Genomic DNA, 20,948 nt, shown 5'->3' on the forward strand with positions numbered 1-20,948 from the left:
CCCCTTCTCCCAAAGACGAAGCATTCAACCTCGCCAGTAGACAAAGAAAATATGATTTTGGATTGGGGCCAGAGATTTGCCCTGGCCGAGCAGTTTTCAATTTTTGGCATAAGATTGGTTTTGAGTTTGATTTTGTGATGGATCCTAATGACGAGGCCCAAAAGAGTACACAAGAGGCCTGCGTGGACAACAAATGTGGAGCCTGCGACCAACAAATGCTGATCAAGGGCAAAGAGGTTTGTAACCAACTTTTCAATTATAAATTATGAATGTCAAGTAAGAGTCTTAAAATATTTTATTTCAATTTACATAAAATATGTTTACAAATATTTAAATAAGCCAATCTAAACAAACAGTATCTTGTTTTTGTTTTGATCCTCAGCCAGTGTGTATAGAAAAAAAAACATTGTTAGCACCAACAAATGTGAAATACGCACTGGTTGAGTATGATTGAATGGGTGTTTGAGTGAAACCAACCCATGATTTTAAAGAATAACTTTTGAAAGAATAGATTTTAGAAAAATAGATTTTGTAAAAAAAGTGATTTTTATAAAATGAAAGTATTTGAGAGGTTGTTATCATAATAATTTTTTATGTATAAATTACTAAAAAACATAAGTTAATTATGATAATTATAGAAAAATATTTTTTAATTTATATTTTTGTTTGAAATAATAAATGTGTATAAAAAATATAATTAATTAATATTACCTCCCATCCTTAATATAAGAGCTAACTAGATATTTAATTTGATTTTAAATATAGATCTCAATTTACTTATCTCTTATATTGGTTCTATTTTTTATATCTCAAGCCATGGTTTTATACCTTCAAAAAAAAAAAAATTTCACTTTATGAAAACCCATGCTTTTAGACCCCAAACCATGGTTTTCAATTCAAAACTAAGAATGATTTCATTTTTTCCTATTCATTCCCTATACAAGAGAATCTCTGCCAATTTTGCATGCAAAAATAAGAATCTCTCACAATGCTCTCGTGAGGCTACGACATCTATGGCTTTATATATATTAGATGTGAATTACTTCATTTGAGACTCATATTGGATTAAAATTTGAAAACCCCAATTTTTTAATTTTTTAAATAGAGCTTGATGAAATTTCTATCATTTCCTCTTCTTTTTATTTTTCTCATACCAAACAATACGTAACAAAAAAAAGTTATGCTTTGATTGTAAATTTTTAATGGTAGTAATTAAGTTGTAGGACTAAATTATTATTATTATTATTTTGGTCATGTAGAGATATTATAGGAGATATTATAAGATATGTAAATATCTTGTAATTAATATATAGGATACGATATGATATTATTTCCTAGTAATGAGCCATTAATGCCTAGGCTCCTCTATTGTGTAGATATACCCCTTCAGAATATCAATAAAATATAGGATTTTCATTCTCTAAATTACATGGTACCAGAACAGGTTTTTTAGGGTTAAAAAAGAAGAAGAATTTTTCGGCCTCTAGTGCATCTCTGTCACTGTTCACGAAGCTGCCACACAGCTTCGGTTTCCCGCCCTCTATAGTGAACACGCGCCGGTTAGAGGAGGTCGCAGGGTCCCGATCGGCCATTCACCGGAGTCTCGCCGTCGTCAACGCGTGGCCTTCACGTGCTATCACCAGCCACTGTACTGTTCACGCACCGTCGTGTCTACAGCGTTTTGTGGCGTCGTCTCTCCTCAGTTAGTCTGCCTTGCCCTTTTCCGACCCATCCCTGCTATTTCTACTTCTTGGATCCCATTGTTTGTTGTGATTCAGAGCACTTTGGCTTCCTGAGAAAGCGTTGGCACTCTAGTTTGTGGAATTCTGATATGTTTTATTTTGTGGTCCCTAGTGTGATCCGTTTGGCTTATTAGTGTTGCTATAAAATCATTGTCCTAATGGGTGATAATAAGTCTGTTGTTTCTGAGTGTTCCAGTAGTCACTAAGATTACTGAACACAAATTAACTTGGAAAAATTATCTAGAGTGGAGTAAGACTATTCGTATTTATTTTCAGAGTATTGAGAAGGAAGATCACTTGACTGACAATCCTCTCGAAGACAAGGATGCCTCTTGCAAGTCGTGGTTACGAGATGATGCACGGCTTCTGTTACAACTTCGTAACTCTATTGACAGTGAGATCATGCCTTCTATTACTCATTGTGAATTTGTTAAAGAACTAATGGATTATTTGGCACTTTTATACTCAGGCAAGAACAATATCTCTCATATTTACGAGGTCTGCAGATCTTTCCATCCGTTCGAGATGCTGGATGATCGTCCCCTCACAACCTTCTTTATAGATTTTAAAAGCACCTATGAAGAGCTCAATGTTCTTATGCCTATTTCTGATGATAGGAAAGTTAATGTGTCTCACTAAGAGCTGATGGCCACCATGAGTTTTTTGACTGCACTGCCACCTCAGTATGTGGCTGCTCGATCACAATTTTATCTGAAGTTTGAGATCCCCTCTCTTGAAGAAGCTTTCTCTCGTGTACTGAGAACTGAACAAAACCCTTCCTCAGCTCCCATTACACCTACTAGTGCATTACTCAGTCGAGGCCGGAATGACAATCAAGGGCTCCCTAATCGTAGTGGTTCAAAACCAAGAGGTACTAATCAAGAGCCCAAGGAAGTGATATGTTACTATTGTAAGGAACTAGGACATACTAAACGTACGTGTTGTAAGCTGCAAAACAAACAACAACGACAAAGCTCTGCACATGTAGCCACAACAGCCAATGACACGGTTACTATCTCGGCTGTTGAGTATGCTCAATTAAAGTATGCAAATCCCCCCATGAGTGCTACTACTGCAACAGGTAATGATGCTATTGCCCTTGTCTCTTCTTCCTCTAAATGGATCATAGACTTTGGTGCTACTGACCACATGACAGGTAACCGTCATCTCTTTTCCAGTTATAATTCTTATGCCAACCCTTCTGCTATCACCATTGCGGATGGTTCCCATTCTCATGTCCTTGGATCTGGCACTATTGAACCTACTTCTTCTATTCATTTAAAATCTGTACTCAATGTCCCTAATCTTGCCTTTAACCTTTTGTCCCCTAGTAAACTTAATCGCCAATTAAATTGTTGGGTCTCACTTTTTCCTGACCATTCCTTGATACAAGATCTTTTGACGAAGAAGATTATTGGTAGGGGTTACGAATCTGGCAGACATTACCTCCGTGATTATCAAGGGTCTTGTGCGATGGCTTGTACCAATGGTGTCACTCCGTTTGAAGCACATTGTCGTTTGGGTCATTTATCTTTATCTTCTTTGAAAAAAGTTTATCCTCAGTTTTAGCATTTGTTGTCTTTAGATTGTGAGTCGTGTCAATTTTCTAAACATCATCGTCTGCCGTTAGTGTTTAGAGTCAATAAACGAGCTTCATCTCCTTTTGAATTAGTACACTCCGATGTTTGGGGTCTGTGTCCAGTTGAGTCCAAAGCTGGTTTTAAATACTTTGTCACATTTGTTGATGATTATTCCCGTACCACTTGGTTATATTTAATGAAAAATCGTTATGAGCTGTTCTCTCTCTTTTGTGCTTTTGTTGCCAAAATTAAAAATCAATTCAATACTCTTGTCCACACCTTACGTAGTGACAGTGCTAAAGAATATTTTTCTGAATCCTTTTGCTCTTTTATGCTTCAACATGGCATTCTTCATCAATCTTCCTGTGTGGATACACCCGCTCAGAATGGTGTTGCCAAAACAAAAAATTGTCACTTATTGGAGGTGGCCCGTGCACTTTTATTTCAAATGCATATTCCAAAACCATTCTGGGCAGATGTGGTCTCCATAGCTTACTTTCTTACTAATCACATGCCCCCCTCTGTCCTTGATGGTAACATTCCCTACACCACTCTCCTTCCTTCCAAAGCTTTGTTTCCAATTTATCCTAAGATCTTTAGATGTGTTTGTTTTGTTCGGGATGTGCGTCCCACAGTCTCCAAATTGGACCCTAAGTCTCTTAAATGTGTCTTTCTTGGCTACTCTCAAGTTCAAAAGGGTTATTGGTGTTTCTCTCCTACTCTGAATTGTTATCTATTTTCTGCCGATGTCACTTTTCAGGAATCTGTTGCATACTTTGCATCTAACGCTTCTGCTTCACCTTCTCCACCGGCGGAGGAGGATACCCTTCTGGTATATTCTGTCAGTCCCACACCACCACCGGCACCAGCTCCCGTATTGGCACCTGGTCAACCACCTTTGTCTCGGTTTTACACCAGATGTTTGAAGGAAACTAATCCTGCTGCTGCGCCAAATTCTGCTCCACCATTATCTGCTTTGTCATCCGATCCTGAAGAGAGCATCTCGCACCTTGAGCCTGACCCTGTTCCAAATCCCTTACTTGACTCTGAGACACCTCCTATTTCAGATCCAGATCCCTCCCTTGATTTGCCCATTGCCCTTCGCAAAGGTAAACGTACTTGTGCCCATCCTATTTCTTCCTTTGTCTCATATAACCACCTCTCCTCTGTTTCTCGTGCCTTCGTTGCCTCTTTAGACAGTATTTCAATACCTAAGTCCCTTCATGAAGCCTTGCCCTACTCAGGTTGGCATACTGCTATGGAAGAAGAGATGGTGGCCCTTCATTGTTTTGGCACGTGGACCTTAGTGGATTTACTGGCAGGAAAGAAAGCCATTGGGTGTAAATGGGTGCTGACCCCTAAAATTAAGGCTGATGACACACTTGAACACCTTAAGGCTCGCCTCGTTGCTAAAGGTTATGCTCAAAATTATGATGTTGACTACTCTGAGACTTTCTCCCCTGTGGCCAAGCTCTCCTCTGTTCATCTATTCATCTCCATGGCCGCTACTTATAGTTGGGATCTCCATCAATTAGATATCAAAAATGCCTTCTTAAATGGTGATCTCCTTGAAGAAGTGTACATAAAGCAACCACCGGGTTTTGTTGCTCAGGGGGAGCGTGGGAAAGTGTGTCGCCTTAAGAAATCTCTCTATGGCTTGAAGCAAAGTCCTCGGGCATGGTTTGACAAATTTAGTACTGTTGTGAAGAACTTTGGCCTGTGCCACGGAAGTGTGATCATTCTGTGTTCTATCAGCAAACAAGTACCGGTATGATTCTACTGGTTGTGTATGTCGATGACATTGTGATTACAGGGAGTAATGCCTTAGGGATCTCCTCACTCAAGTCATTCCTTAACTCACATTTTCAAACGAAGGATCTTGGTTCATTGAAGTACTTTCTGGGGATTGAAGTCATGAGGAGCAAGAAAGGCATCTTATTGACTCAGAGAAAGTATGTTCTTGATCTGCTGAAAGAAACTGGAAAACTAGGGGCTACCCCAACCAGCTTCCCTATAGTCTATAATTCTCTGCTTGATGCTGACGGTAGCATACCATGTGAAAATCCTGATGATACTGCTAAGAGCAAGCCGTTTGAAAATCCAGAGAGGTATAGGAGGCTGACTGGAAAGTTGAATTACCTTACAGTTACTCGTCCTGATATCACTTATCCAGTGAGTGTCCTTAGCCAATGTATGGTTGCACCAACTGTCTGACAGTGGGAAGCCTTAGAGCATGTGTTACATTACTTGAAGGGATCCCCGGGTTGTGGGATATTGTACAAGAATCATGGTCACATAGACATTGAGTGCTTTTGTGATGCTGATCATGGTGGGTCGAAAGCCACGAGACGATCCACTACAGGATACTATGTTTTTGTAGGAGGCAATTTGATGTCCTACAGAAGCAAAAAACAGAATGTGGTGTCACGATTAAGTGCAGAAGTGGAATACAGAGCCATGGCATAATCTGTATGTGAGATAGTTTAGATATACCAGCTACTGAAAGAGGTTAGTCTTAAAACCTTGTTACCATTAAAGCTATGGTGTGATAATAAAGCAGCCTTACACATAGCTTTGAATTCGGTATTCCATGAACATACGAAACATATTGAGATTGACTATCATTTCATTCGGGACAAGCTCAAGGAAAACTTCATCTCTACAGGACATGTCAGATCCAGTGATCAATTGGGTGATCTCCTCACCAAAGCTCTTAATGGGGTTCAAGTTGAATATCTTTGTAACAAGTTAGGCATGATTGACATCTATGCTCCAACTTGAGGGGGAGTGTAGAGATATTATAGGAGATATTATAAGATATGTAAATATCCTGTAATTAATATATAGGATACGATATGATATTATTTCCTAGTAATGAGCCATTAATGCCTAGGCTCCTCTATTATGTATATATACCCCTTCAGAATATCAATAAAATATAGGATTTTCATTCTCTAAATTACAGGTCACAGGCATAAAAGGCCCATGCCCAATACTTGATTTCTCGTCAAATCGAACAAATGCCACACGACAGGCTTTTTTACCAAAATACTACAAACAGTAAAATTATATACCAATATGCTGCACTTTTAAAAGTATTTACTAATATGCTACACTTAAAATCGTTCTTCAGGTAAATAATTTTTAAAGCCATTTATCTGGTGAGCAACTTCTTCATAATATGTCCTTGATGTGTGTGAAGTGAATGAAAATCATTCTTTTGGTGAATGATTTCAAAATTTCATTTGTTGCTGAACGAATTCTCCCCTTCTCTCCTGATTAAAATGATTAATATAATGATTTATCAATCATTTGAATGACAAAATCATGACTAAATAATGAAAGAAAAATGTTAATAATTAAATAATGATGTTAAAACTAATTGTAAACTGAGTATAAGATGTATATTAATTAAAAATAAAAAGTAATAAATATTTTATTGTAAAAAATAATAAATAAAGTTTAATTTATAAAGAAAAAAATTATCCACCTTACTGAGAGTGACTTCCAGTACCACATCTTGGCCTTTTTCTCATACATTGTGACCGTTGTTGTCGTATGTCAATTTCTTGAGATTTAAATGTCTCATTTGCTTGTATAGTTGGCGTGTTCAAATCAAACCAAGGTGATTCATTTAAATGTATAGATTGTCGAGGAGTGACAAATGCTTCATTTGATGGTCCACTATGTTCAAAAGTAGAAGCATTGTATTTAGCCGAAAATAATGCAGGATTGTCTAATAAAGTTATAAATGGTTGAAATTGAGAAGGATTGGCTGAGTTGGAAGGGGATGATGATGAGGGTGCCATGTAATGAGACTCAAGTTGTGTAGGATTGACTGAGGTGAAGGGAGATGATGGTGATGGTGATATGTTACAAGCTTGAGTAAAATTTGGAGGTTTCTGTTCACTTGCATTTTTGTTTTCAATTATAGGTTGGGTAGACAAGTAACCACCGCCTCGCTTGCTCGATCTGTCACGAGGAATTTGTGGCCGAGGCAACTCAATTGTTGGTGGAACAGGCTGAGGGGTCATATTAAAACGTTATTCTCTAAGTGCAAGTAAAATGTTACGTTGATCGCGAGCAACCCTGTCTCGAAAAATAACACAACTAGGGCATGTTAAACGAGAACTAATTGAAAGCCTGTATAGCTCCTCTACTATGTCAGACTGAAATAAATAATAAGATATAAGATAATAACACTTTTTGTGTAAAAGAAAATGATATTAATGGTGGAAGATGAAAAACTTACCGCGCGACCTGTATCGCCACTAATACATTGAATCTATCATCTTGTATGTCTCCAATACCATTGCATGTATCGAGATGTTCGATCAAGTTCATCAAGTGCTATAGGAGCATTAATAATTACATGTGGCCATCTATCCCAAACTTGAATGAAGTTTGAGTATTTGTCAATCCAATTTGTAGTTGTTCTACCTCGTAATTGGATTGTGTGGTAATTTTCCAAATGAACAAGTATGGAAGGAATTGGTTGCTAATGACCAAATTGTCATAGTACATGATCATGATGATGTCATTCTATAATATTAAAACATATTAAAGGAACTGAAGCACACCAAATTTCAGGTGTTGCCAAGCAATACTCAAGAATCAATTGGCACACATAAGGAGATTCATATGACTGCCACATTATCTCATCATCAGTCATTTTATCCAGAAAGCTCCTATATCGGATTAAAGACACAGCAAATGGATGGGGGTTTTGTCTCACATTTTTTCCATCTGTTATTACAAAAAAGTAATGTTAAAAATTATATAATTTTAATAATAAAAGAGCATAACAAATAGTTGGTGAATAAATTTAACATGCCTAAAACCGAAAGGAGGTAAGAGAGAGTAGATATCATATTGTGGATCTAGATACATAGGTTGTTATGGTGCTGGCATAGGAAAACGATCCCATGCCCATAAATAAAGTAATAATAAGCATCCTCCAATCCCATCCTCAGTTGGGTTAGTAGCATTACATAATTCTCTGTACATGTAAGCTAAAACTGCCAATCTCCAACTATATTTTCCAGCTTCTTGAAGATCATAAAGTAGTAGAAGGTACATTAGATACACTCTGCTACCCGATCTATCTAGCATAAGATATCCACCAATCAACCTGGGCATATATGCACAAGTGAATTGTTGAACTTGTACATCATTCGCACTATCAAGTAGGTGATTAAAGTTCTCTTCGAACCAACTTATAAGTAGTCGCTGCCCATTTAGTATATCTACAGATGGTTTAATACCTAGAAGACATTCACACATGTCTTGCAATTAAAGTTAGTTTGGCCAATAACTGCCATTCCTTCACATTGAAATGTATGAGTCTCAGGACGCCACCTCTCAACAAGTGCTAAGACCAAACCTCGATCATAATCAAACTGTCCTACTCGTGCAAGGCCATAAAATCCAGCTAATATAAGATATTCAATTATTTGATTAGGTGGGTTAATCATTTGATTAGCATGTATGACTCGTCTAGTGTGTTCTATCGACTTGTATAATGAGCTTTAAATATGGAAATGCATCCATGCATGGCTTGAATGCCCAAAAAACACGATGAAACATTTCAATTGGTTGACCATTTATATTGACTTGAGAGTATTGTTTGTTTGAAAAATATATGCATGACCCAGGCATAAAGTGTTGAACTACAACTAACCATCTTGGGAGTAAGGAATATGAGGTCTCCTAATTTCCAAAAGCAATCACAATTGCTAATTGTTTTGTCTTTCATGCTTTCCTATATGACACAGTATGACCAAGTATTGATTGTATCCTTTCAATAGTTTGTGACACTTTTACATTTGGTTTGTTAGTTACCATTGCCACAATGCAGGATGATATAATATTTGTGTCCAACTTGGGATGGTCTTGAGTTAATGACATGCTCAAGTATGCGTGAAGCCCCCCATATTTTGTAATTTGCCAATAGTTCTTGCTTTCTTTTTTGCAAGCCCTCACTCTCTAATTGTAATTTTCTCCATAGTTAATACAACGATATTCTTCATACTTTTTACAAGAATAATAGACCTTAAATGTATGATGAACACAAATAGAATATAGCTTGACTGCACGTCTTAAAACTTAGACGTTGCTAAATATTTTTCCAACATTTAACTCTTCATTATCACTAACATGCAGAATATCTTCTAATTCACCAAATTCAGGAGTTGTACTTGACTCAACATGAATTTGTGACAAGGAAGCATTTGCAACCTGATTTTGCTCGTTCATCTTGTCATATTCATTGTTATTATGACCATTATCATCCCCATTACTAGCATTTAAATAAGAATCATATTCTTCTTCATCCTCCAATTCATCCATGATATCTTCTACATGAGGAATAGAACATGATGATACAATGTTCCCACCATCTATGGGGAGTTCGAATGGTTAGAAATTTTTCATGTGATCACTAAACATAGATTCTTGTCCCATCATGTTCACCCTATTTCTACTTGATGGGAGCATATTTCCGACATAATCACCTATAGGTTGTGACTCAATATGACTATTATCTGGTAAATCACATATGTTAGCATACAACTCTGCATATGTTAATTGAGTTGAAAATCTTCTGGTTACTTACCACATTTGTTTTATATCTGTATCATCTTCCAAATTACATGCTTGGTATTGTGGTGGATTTATGCATATAGGATATCTATATACTAAATTTGTCACGTTTTGACGGGAAGGAAGTCACTACTTTCGTCCAATAACTTGCTAGGCCACTAAAAATTCGTCCATTTGCAAATACACACACGAACTCTCCTTTCTATGATCCATTCTACCTCCTAATCATTTCATTTTAATCATTAGCCAAGCAAGATTAAGTTATACAAATAAATTAACTCCACTATACCATTATTTTTTTGCAAAATCAATATTTATTATTAGCTAAGAATATCCTATACAACCAAACACATAATGGAATCCATATCTAAGGGGAAAAAATATAATGAAAACTGCATAATTCCAAATTAAAAACTACTATAAAAGATGTGTTATTGCTATTATTGTCAAAATCTGTTAAAGTATAGTAAACAAACTTGATTACAAATTTAGTAATTTTCAGAATTTTTTAATCATTTTTTGTAAATTATTTCTTTGTAATTAAAATAAAAAAAATAAGTTTAAGAAATAGAGATTTTTTTCCTTTTGTTTCTTTTGCTATTTCTATAATTTTATTTATATCAAGTATTGATTAATATATTATTGCACTATATATAACACATTAAACAAATATTTTTTGAATATTAAAATTCTTTCTTGTAATATTATTTTAATAATTAACATATCATGAAGATTTATTTTTATTTTACGTATACATATATTATTTATACCTTATAATACCTATTTATTATTTCATTATTTTTGTAAAATTTAATTTAATAAATATCAATTTATTGCATGAAATAAAAAATTTAATTGGGCTAAAATCTTTTAAGCCATTGGATTGGAATGAAGGGTTCAAAAATAAAGATTTTTTCTCTAGTTTATCACATTCATTAAAAATTATTTACTTTGATTTCTTTAAATTGTAAAAATATATTTCAAATTCCTAGTTTTTATTTATCATAGAATTTAAATGATATAAGTTTAAAATATTTTGTAAGTTATTTCAATTTATAATTCAAAACTTTAAACACTTCTTTATTACAAAGATTTATAAACATAATTAGTTAAATATATATTTATTAAAAAAATTAGTTAAAATTTTAATCAAATCTTTTATGTTTGTCTTAACTGAATGAAATTAATGTAACTATGAAAATACAATTTAGAAATTTATTAGAATCAGAAGTAAAATAGTAAATAAATTTTATTTTGATATAAATTTCAGTTAAAAATAATATTTTTAGAATGTTTTTAGAATACTCCTATTAACAGTGTTAACTAATTGGACTAAACTGTGTGCTATTAAAATAGAGGAAAGATCTCTGTAATTGATGCAAACTAGAAGGATAGTCAGAATATTTTATTCTTGATTCAAAACACTCATATCATGACATGTCATCACCAATTAAAAAATACAACATAACAAATAGCATGGAAAAAGGCAAAATGAAAAAAAGAAATTGAGTGCCCTTCATTCATTTCAATTTTTCATTACTTACACCTTATTTTTACCTAAAAAATATATGAAAGCAATAATTCATTAAAAGTTGGTAGAACACTTTTTTTTTTAATTTACCAACTTAATATTTACCATATATTTGATATTTATGGTGTATATATAATTATTTTTCAGTTTTATCTTACCAAATTTAAACTTCTCGAGAAGTATATGAAAGTAATAATCATATACTAAAAAAAATAAAGCTTATATCAAAATCTTAATATCTTAAAACAATATAACAAATAATAGTTTTACTGTTAAAATAAGAGGCACCTAGCTTAGAAAGCGTACAAATATTCCAGATTATTGAACCCACCACTCACTTCCTTAAAATTAGAATAATGAAATATTAACTCATCAAGAGTAGTATGGATGAAAAATTAAATTGTATATCACAATTGTAAATTTTTTAAAAGAAAAAATAGAAGAGAAACAACATACCCACAGCAGCAGTAAAAGAGTGTGTCTTGTTTGGAAATAAGAGTAAAAAAATAACAGTGTAAGAGAATAATGAAAATGAAACAAGTGAGAAGAAGAAGAGAGAAATCAAATCTTAGAGATCAAGTAATAGAAGAAAAAGAAGAAGAGAGCAAGACATGAAGTAATTCACATGTAATGTATATAAAGCCATAAATGCTGTAGCCTCATGGGAGCAATGGGATTCTCGCATGCATTGTCAGAGATTCTTATTCTTGCATGCATAATTGGTCTTACATGCATACTTATTCTTACACGCATAATTGGTCTTGCCTGCATAATTGGCAGAGATTCTCTAGCATGATGAGTGAATAGAAAAAAGTGAAATATGAATGATTTTAGAAATCGTTCTTGGCTTGAACGATTTCTAAAACCGTTCTTGCAAAGAACGACTTGTATATAATTTGAAAGTCATTCGTGTAAAAAACAATTATAAGTGCATCATATTAGTAAATACTTTTAAAAGTGTAGTATATTAGTATATAATTTTACTGTTTATCGTATTTTGGTAAAAAAAAACTTTATTAACGCCATCACAAGCGTCCTGAGAATCACTCCCGCCCCCTCTGCCACGTCCCTTCCCTCCCCACCAAAACCAGATGGGAGAGAAATATAGGGGAAATGTATACCAAATGGGAGAAATGTAATTAAATCCCAAATAAGGAACATACTACTTCCAATCTTAGTTATAAAACCTCATTTATAAATAGACTACTCTGTTATTATTTTATAGACTACAAATAAGATCTTATAATTAAGATCGAAAGTAGTAATTACTAAAAAGTTTGAGTAATAACAGAGCAGCCTATAATAATAAATTTCATAGTAATAAATAATAATTGTTCACTTATTATGAGGATTTACTGATAATTGTTTTCTTTGTTTAGGATTTTATTCTAATTTTCCTGAAAAATATCAAGTGCACGCATATATATTAAAATATCCTATATATACTCCTCTGGTCCTAAATATAAAAACCTTATATTAGTATGTATAAAAGTCTTATATTTAAGATTGAAGAAGTAACAGTTATTTTAATTTTTAACCAAACAAGCAAATGAGAAAAATCCCTCCATTTTTTTATAAACAAGAGAGGTGGGGAAGCTTCAACCAAACAGACCGTATCGTTTCCACGTTTTCCAATGCCTTTCGGTACAAGTCACCCCTGCTGCGTCAATTTTTTTTCCTGGAAACTTTATAAATTATAATGTGATTAAATATTAATCAAAATTGTGGTATGGTATAAATTTTATAATGCATATTTGTTGGTAAAAAAAATAATGCATATTAATTGTATTCAATAAATAAAATTAAAATTAAAATTTATATAAGAATAAATGAAAACATAATTTCTAAAATAAGAACTAACACATCTTATTATAAAATAAAACTAACAAGTGAGATATTTGGAGAAGAGATAATGGAATATTCTCATCCTATATGTAAAATACAATTTTTGAGATAGACATTTCTGTTTTTTTTTTTCACCCGCCAACGAGAAAGACATGGTATGATCTATGGGACACTGGGCACAGTTTTGGTGCTCAGCACCAGGTGCTTATCATGTGCGCACCGTTTCATTTAAAAAACACATGATCTTGGCCGTTTGTGAAGTTTAATCTTAGCCATTTATTTTTTTTATTTCATTATATCTTGTTTTTTATCCAAAAAATAAAACAAGACCCCTTCAGCGTCTTTTTGCCCTTCTTCGTCTCATATCGCTACTTTGAGTTCAGAAATCTCCATCGATGGTGTCGGCTTTTATGAGGGGTTTCATAATCCAGCTTGATTCCATGAAGGGAAGAGTACAACCATCAAAAATTTCTCACCTGTAACTTCATTCAAAGCTTTCATGGTGAGTTTTTATTCTTCCTATCTTCTATCTTCTTTTGTGCAGAATTGTTCCTGTGAATTCCTTCGAACTCAATTTTGAATTGTTGATTTGTGTTTCTTGAATCTTCAGCTGCATTCTTGTCCATTCTATTATACCTGATTTTGTGGCTTACAAGTCTATGATGGTGGTACCAAACGAGTCATCGGTCAATTTTCATTTGTTGTAAAAAGTTTCAATCATTGTTATTCGCCGTCTTAAGGACTATGTTGATGCAATAGCTTTTTAATTTTTGGTTTCCACTTAAGTTACCTTGTTGATATAGCTGATACCCATTTCTACTAGAGTCTTGCTGGAGTGCTTCTTGAAATTTCTAGCCATTCTGCATGGCCTTAAAAATCAACCGATATAGGAAGATGCTTACCATGTTTCAGTTTTCCGACCCCCATATCTTTCAAATTTCACAAAAAAGGTGGCATGGGTAAGCATTCACATAGTATTGAGAATCTACTAGGATTGATTTTTATTGCTAAATTTAGAAATAAGATACTCTGTGGTACATGATGATTAATTTCCCAAGTGCATGGAAGTCCTATTTAGATGTCTAGATTTAATAAATATTGGGATGAAGTGTGTGTTTGTATTGTTATATTTATGTGATTGTGGCTGTTGTATCTAGTCTAATGTTTATTAGTGACTTTATTTTCTATATCAAGTCTATAGCTGTTTCTTTTAGTGTGTGAATTAGTGACTCTGTATCAATAATTTTTTTTGCCAAGACATCATCCATGCAGGTGATTAATTTGTTTTGAATTTGAGCATGTGCTTATGATATTTGTTTACTCACTGGTTAACAAATCCATAATAGTTAGTAAGCTATATTTGCTTCTAATAATGTCAAATGTTACATGATAAACACACTAATTTCATTAGATATTGGCATTCCTTTGAACTATGTAGTTTGACATGAATTGCTCTACAGTGGTTAAATAAATGACACTAACTTCACATAAGTTGCTTCAACCTAACAAACAAAAAAGTACAGTGAAGGATGAAAATTGATTTGTAGGTACAAGGTTGAGCCAAAGCAAGTGCCATCCTACAAAAACTTCTCCTTTGAGCTGTGCAAAAGGTCTAAAAGTATTCATTGCAGCAAATTAGACAAAACAAACAAAGCGAATTGTCTCCAAAAGCCAAGACTTGTCTTCATGAGCAATGTGAAGCTGTAAAGTAGTTAGGGGAAAGTTGTAAAATAGTCTTCAAAAGCCAAAAAGAGTCCAGTGTGTATTTTACTCTCCTGAATGAAGAAGATGTAACATGTTAAGTCTGTCAAGAGTCTAAAATGTACAAAGACTGGTTATATCCAAAAGAAATTGTATATGATATTATTGAAATGAATAAAATGCTATTTTTATGCAAATTGGGTGTATCTATTTTTATATTCATTACCTTGCATATAGTTTGGCATAAGATCTATGGCTTCAAGTGATGGAATTGCAGAATCTTGTGCCTACATTTGCAAGTATCAATAACAATGACATCAAAATATGAAAGCTGTATATAACATTTAGTAATAATCATTTTATTGATTGATACCATCAACAAGCTTGCACATGACAATGGTTGGGACGTAGAGGTTACAAAATCATGTTGTGCCGGAGAGACTGAGAATGAAAATGTTGAATCTTGTGTTTATTCAGGTTGTGTTGAAGTTATTGAAACTTGAGCTTGGGTATCTTTCATTTGTGATTAAGCCTCTTTTTTTTTCTTGGATGGCTTCTTAGATGATGAAGTTCCTTAGGAGTCCTATAAGAAATAAATACAAATATGAAATAAGTATTAGTTTTTTTCCTTATATATAAAATAAATTTCATTACCTTTGGTTCAACTTTTCTTCTTTTTTGTCGATTCTTCTCTTCCCAACCTTTCCAACGTCTCTTTTTAAATTTTTCATCTCTTTTGTTGAATCCTTTAGGCATATCTTGTGGCTCTATGACTGCTTCAGAAACATCATTTTCATTTTTGTGAGGAAACTCTTTTTGCAACTCAATGATGCATCTCTAAACACGAGTAAATCCCTCAGGATTATTAGCAACCTGTGATGCCAGTTGTACCATACTAACCAATAGTTGTCTGTATCTTCGTGTTGTGTCAAGTTTAGAATTTGCTTGTATCTCATTTCCTTTGACATCATGTACAACACCATTCCTTGCTTCTTTGGTCCACCGCTTGAGAATATATTGCTCAGGCATCAGTCTTACATCTTTGGACTCATATACTTTCAATGTATGGCAGCACAATATACCTGTAGTCTCAAAGTTTCGACAACTGCAACAAATTTCATGTGTGTTAGGGTTAAACTCAATTCTCCATTCCCCCTCTTCATCTATCATATGGGCTATGTATATAAATAATGGTTCTTTCTCGTCACGTTCAATTAACTTTACAGAGAACTGGAGATCCTATTGTTCTTGGAACATATCAAAGGCAGCAGGGGTATAAGATCTCACCAGTTGGCGCAAGATAAGCGCACTTTGATTGACCATTCTTGGTATCTTTTGCCGAGATTCATACTCAAGCTCCAATTCTCTGTATCGTTTCTTTTTTATCACTTTGTCAAACCTCGTGAAGAATTGATTAATATCTAATTTTAGTTTTGTACATCTCTTCACATCAGCATTCACACTTTCACTAACTTGTGTGCTTCTCATTCCTAGTGTGAAAGCATCCTTCATATAACACTTAGCCCATTTCTCCTTAATGTTATAAGTGGAGTTCAACCATTTGTTTTCATGGACGTTATAAGAAGATAATAATTCACTCCATGCTTCTTCAAACTTATCCACATCCACATAATCAAACATGCATCTTTTGAAGTCAGTTAAAAAGTGTGAACCATCTTTCATCAAGTTCCCAAGGTGTTTAGTACCATTTTGCAACAAATGCCAACTGCATAAACAATGTCTTGTATTAGGAAGTACTTCACTTAATGCTCTAGCCATTGCTTGATCCTGGTCAGTAAACACAGTTTGAGGCCTGTTTTGTATGTGAGCATCCAAAAAAGTCTCCAGTAGCCACTTAAAAGATTCGATGGTCTTATCATACAATAGCGCTACTCCAAAGATCACCACGCTTCTATGATGGTTAAAACCAGAAAAGAGTGCAAGGGGTCGATGATCCCTATTTGTACTATATGTCGTGTCCAAGGATATGACCTCACCAAAATGTGCATAGTCTTTTAACATACAAGCATCTGCCCAGAACATATTAGTAACTTGTTGTTCCATATCTAACTGGTATTTGTGGTAAAATGAAGGATTTTCCCCAATTTGTTTTTGAAAATATTCAAGAAGACATCCCACCTTTCCAAACTTCATATGTCTTCGTCTTTTGTTCATCAAATAGTTCTTTGCATCTGTCATGGTATAACCAAGATTTTCTTGACCGCCAACATATGTACTCATTAAGTCAAATGCTTCTTGACACTCAAGCCCAGATTGTTCTGCAAGATCTATTTCATGAGCCTGAGCTTCTGATAAATTTCTCTGTGATGGTAGCAAATGCATTGTTTCTTGTGTATGAAGAGGGTGATTATGTTCTTCATCAAACTTGGTAATTTTGAACTTTCCATTTACATGAGATACAATCATTCTTGCCTTGCAATTAGTTCTTATCTCTGACCGATATCTAGAAGAGGTTGTCTCTCTTTTATTTTTTTTTCTGAACACCCTCCTTACAACATACATATCTATATGTAATAATGAAACCATCTATTCTGCTCTTTGTTCCATTATACTTTCTAACTCCAAACCCAATTTTCCTCCCATATTCATTCCAAAAATCCCAAGCTCCATCCAAACTTTCAAACTCTCTTCCTATTTCGAGTTTAAGTTCATCTTCCATTATATGGTTCCTATACACAATAAAAGAATCACAATTTAAAAAATATCATTTTGCAAATATAAGATGTTATGTAATATAAGCTTGAATAAGAATTTCCACTTTTCTACTAACACCAAATATATTAAAAAAAATGATAATTTTGCAAAAATCATTCTTCAAATGAAAATACAAATATGAGTTTCAGCTTACTCAAATAATAAATGAATTGAATAGTCTATTTTTATTGTCTACAAATAATATCGACAAGATAAATGAGAAAACTAAACCCACCTATGAGCCACTTGAAATTTTAGTTTTATATATATATATATATATATATATACTGTGTGTGTATAATAACCCACACATGAACCCCATTTTAATATATGTGTGTTTATATAATATATATTAATATCATTATTAGAAAATATGGTAATAGTGAAAAATGGCATGAAGGATAGAATAGATGAAACCTCCGATGCTTTCTCGCGGAGGTCCCTTTTTCAACTGCAATTTGGCGACTTCTTCTTCAATCACAAAGGATGATCTAAGGTCAAAGACACCATTCTTCAATCTGAAATCTTACTTGCTTTGAAACTCAACCCTCTTCGAATCTTCAATCGCAGAAATCAGAAGCTCCTTTCCCTCCCAAAGTTGGCACCAATAACCCAAGATTATACCATGAACGTTGCGGCCAAAAGCATTTTTCAAGAGCCATCAGGAGCGACGTCGTTTCGCAATAAGTGTGTCCCCATGATTTAAATGAAACGGTGCGCAGCGGGTGATGAGCTATTGGTGCTCATCACCCGCTGAGCATAGAAACTGCTCCCATGGGACACTTTAAAGGATATGTGAAATGCTAATCTTTCTTTTTAATTTTGCTCTTATTAATCACGTTATATTACTGTATTAATAATCTATCACACACCCATTTTTCCTGCTCATTCCCTCTTTCTCACTCACACCCTCTTTATAACTAGGTATATTTTTTAAAAAATAAAATATATTTTTATACACATGTATTACTTTTAATTAATTTTGATAAAATCTTTTTGCCTACATAATTTGATTTTTTTATATCTTATATATATATATATATATATATATATAAGGGGAAGAAATAAGATAAAAGGAAAACTTTTTTTGTTATCGAGTACTCGATAACAAAATATGTGAAATGTTGGCACAAAACTCTTAGATATTCAGTTGAACTCAATAAATAAATAAGCCGGAGTCTTATAACTCAACTAATATTAAGCACTTTTCTAAGACTTCAGTGTATAGTGAGTATGTAAGTTATGACGAAAATATTCCATAAATAAATATAATTAGCAATCACTTTATAAAAGAGCAAAGGATGAAGGTGTATCTAGTACTCTGAAACTTTTTTTTAGGTGCATCCAACACATTGGAGTATTTTGTGGTACATTTAATATCCTAGAATATTTTTTAGATGCATCTAGCATCTTTAAGTTTTTTTTTTTTGCCTTAATACTGGATGCACCAAAAATATTTTAAGGTGTCAAACGTACTTAAAAAAATACTTCAAAATACTAGATGTATTACAAAATATTTTAGAATACTTGATGGACTCTCGAGATACTAGGTACATCTTAACTCAAGAGCAAAAATACTCATAAATTTTTATCATAGTGCACTAGACATCATATGTTTTTTGGGGGTGCAAAAGCACATATGAACATTAAAAATAGAGATGTAAGTACTAAAATACCCCAACTCAAAGAAAAACATCACATGCACATACATGGTGAATGTATCTTATAAAAACTGTTTTTATGTATTTGCTAGGTACTCTAATCAAGTTTGAAGGTATAGTGCCCAGATTGAATTTTAATGAGCAGATTCACCTGAACCAAAATTAAGAATTCAAACCTTCGTTAGCGGATTGCTGGTTAAAAAAAAAAAAAAAACCTTTGTTAACGGATAAAATCACCTTGGAAAAACTACTACCAGTTAAATTCAGGGGTGCTCTATCTGCTAAGCATAACCTAACGATACTGAAAGTTTGGACCACGATTTGTAACATTAATAAAAGCTATTTAAATTTAATTTAAAAGGTCTAAATATAAAGTTTTAGTTTACGATTTTTTATATAATGATAATTAGAAAATTGTTTTTGTTTTAGATTTTATATCTATCAACTCAAAAATTATTTAAAAATATTAAAATATATAAACAGTAAGTTTAAGAGTAAAATACATTGGCTATCCTTCTATTTTACCTAAATTACAGAGATATCATCTTTATTTGAAAAATTTATATAAACCTCTCTTGAAATTAAAATGTATGTCACACAAACCTCATTATATATTTGAAATTCTATTTCTACCCGTCCAACTATTAATTGATCATTAAATTTAACTTTCAAACTTTTATTTTAACCAAAATATCCCTCTATCATAAACATTTATATTCATAAAAATAATTATAATACATGTATTTTTAAACTTTTTAATATGTTATAAATTTATTAATTTTGATTACATCATAGAATTATATAATTTTAAATCTTCATGACATATTGAAACTTATTTATTTTGGTTTCTTTTAAACGGTTGGAAGATATTTTAAATGCATATTTTTTCATCATATAAAATAAATTATGTGAGTTGGGGACATTATATAAATTATATAAATTTAAAATTTAAAATTTTTAAGTAAAAATTTTGTTGCAAACATTTATAACTTATTTGATCGATTATAAATTTATTTAAAAAATTAATCAAATCGTCGTTTAATTTCTTATATTTACATTAACTAAACTACTTATTTTTTTTGTCCTAATATGATAAAAACATTAAACAAATAACTATTTACAAAAATAAAGAATAAAATTAAGGTAAAGGACAAAATCTTAAATTCTTCAAACTATCTTTAGCCAATATTTATAAATTTAGCATTATGATAGTAAATTAGTAAATAAAAAAATATTTCAACATATTTTTAATTAAAAAAAAGTATTTTTTAGAATATTTATAATAGAGTTAACAATTTGGATTTAAATGTATGTTTTGAAAATAAAGAAAATATCTGTATAATTAGAAAAAAAATGTAAGAGATATTAAAATGTTTTACTCTAAATTTAAACCATACATTTTTTTGGGGTTAAAAAACCATACATATTTTTTAATAATCGAAAAAGTAAATTAGCAAATAAAAAAGTATTTCAACTTATTTTTAATTAAAAAACGTTTTTTAGAATATTTTTAAACAAAGTTAACAATTTGGATGTAAATATATGTTTTTAAAATTAAGAAAAAAGTATGTGT

The 20,948-nt window shown here is 32.7% G+C and overlaps 1 protein-coding gene across 1 annotated transcript; it reads right to left on the reverse strand.

The window, feature by feature from the left end:
• Positions 1-16,238: 16,238 nt before the first annotated feature.
• LOC114757060 (protein FAR1-RELATED SEQUENCE 5-like) lies at positions 16,239-17,426 on the reverse strand. The gene has a single exon (XM_028946056.1). The coding sequence runs from the start codon at positions 17,424-17,426 to the stop codon at positions 16,239-16,241; it is 1,188 nt and encodes a 395-aa protein (XP_028801889.1).
• Positions 17,427-20,948: the final 3,522 nt, after the last annotated feature.

Source organism: Neltuma alba, unplaced genomic scaffold, assembly GCF_004799145.2.
Source record: "Neltuma alba isolate B1F8T4 unplaced genomic scaffold, ASM479914v2 tig00010560_pilon, whole genome shotgun sequence".
In the NCBI taxonomy this organism is placed as follows: Eukaryota; Viridiplantae; Streptophyta; class Magnoliopsida; order Fabales; family Fabaceae; genus Neltuma; species Neltuma alba.

Excerpts from the sequence above, each read along its gene's own strand:
- LOC114757060 (XM_028946056.1), bottom strand. The coding sequence starts at position 17,426 with ATGATTGTATCTCATGTAAATGGAAAGTTCAAAATTACCAAGTTTGAT.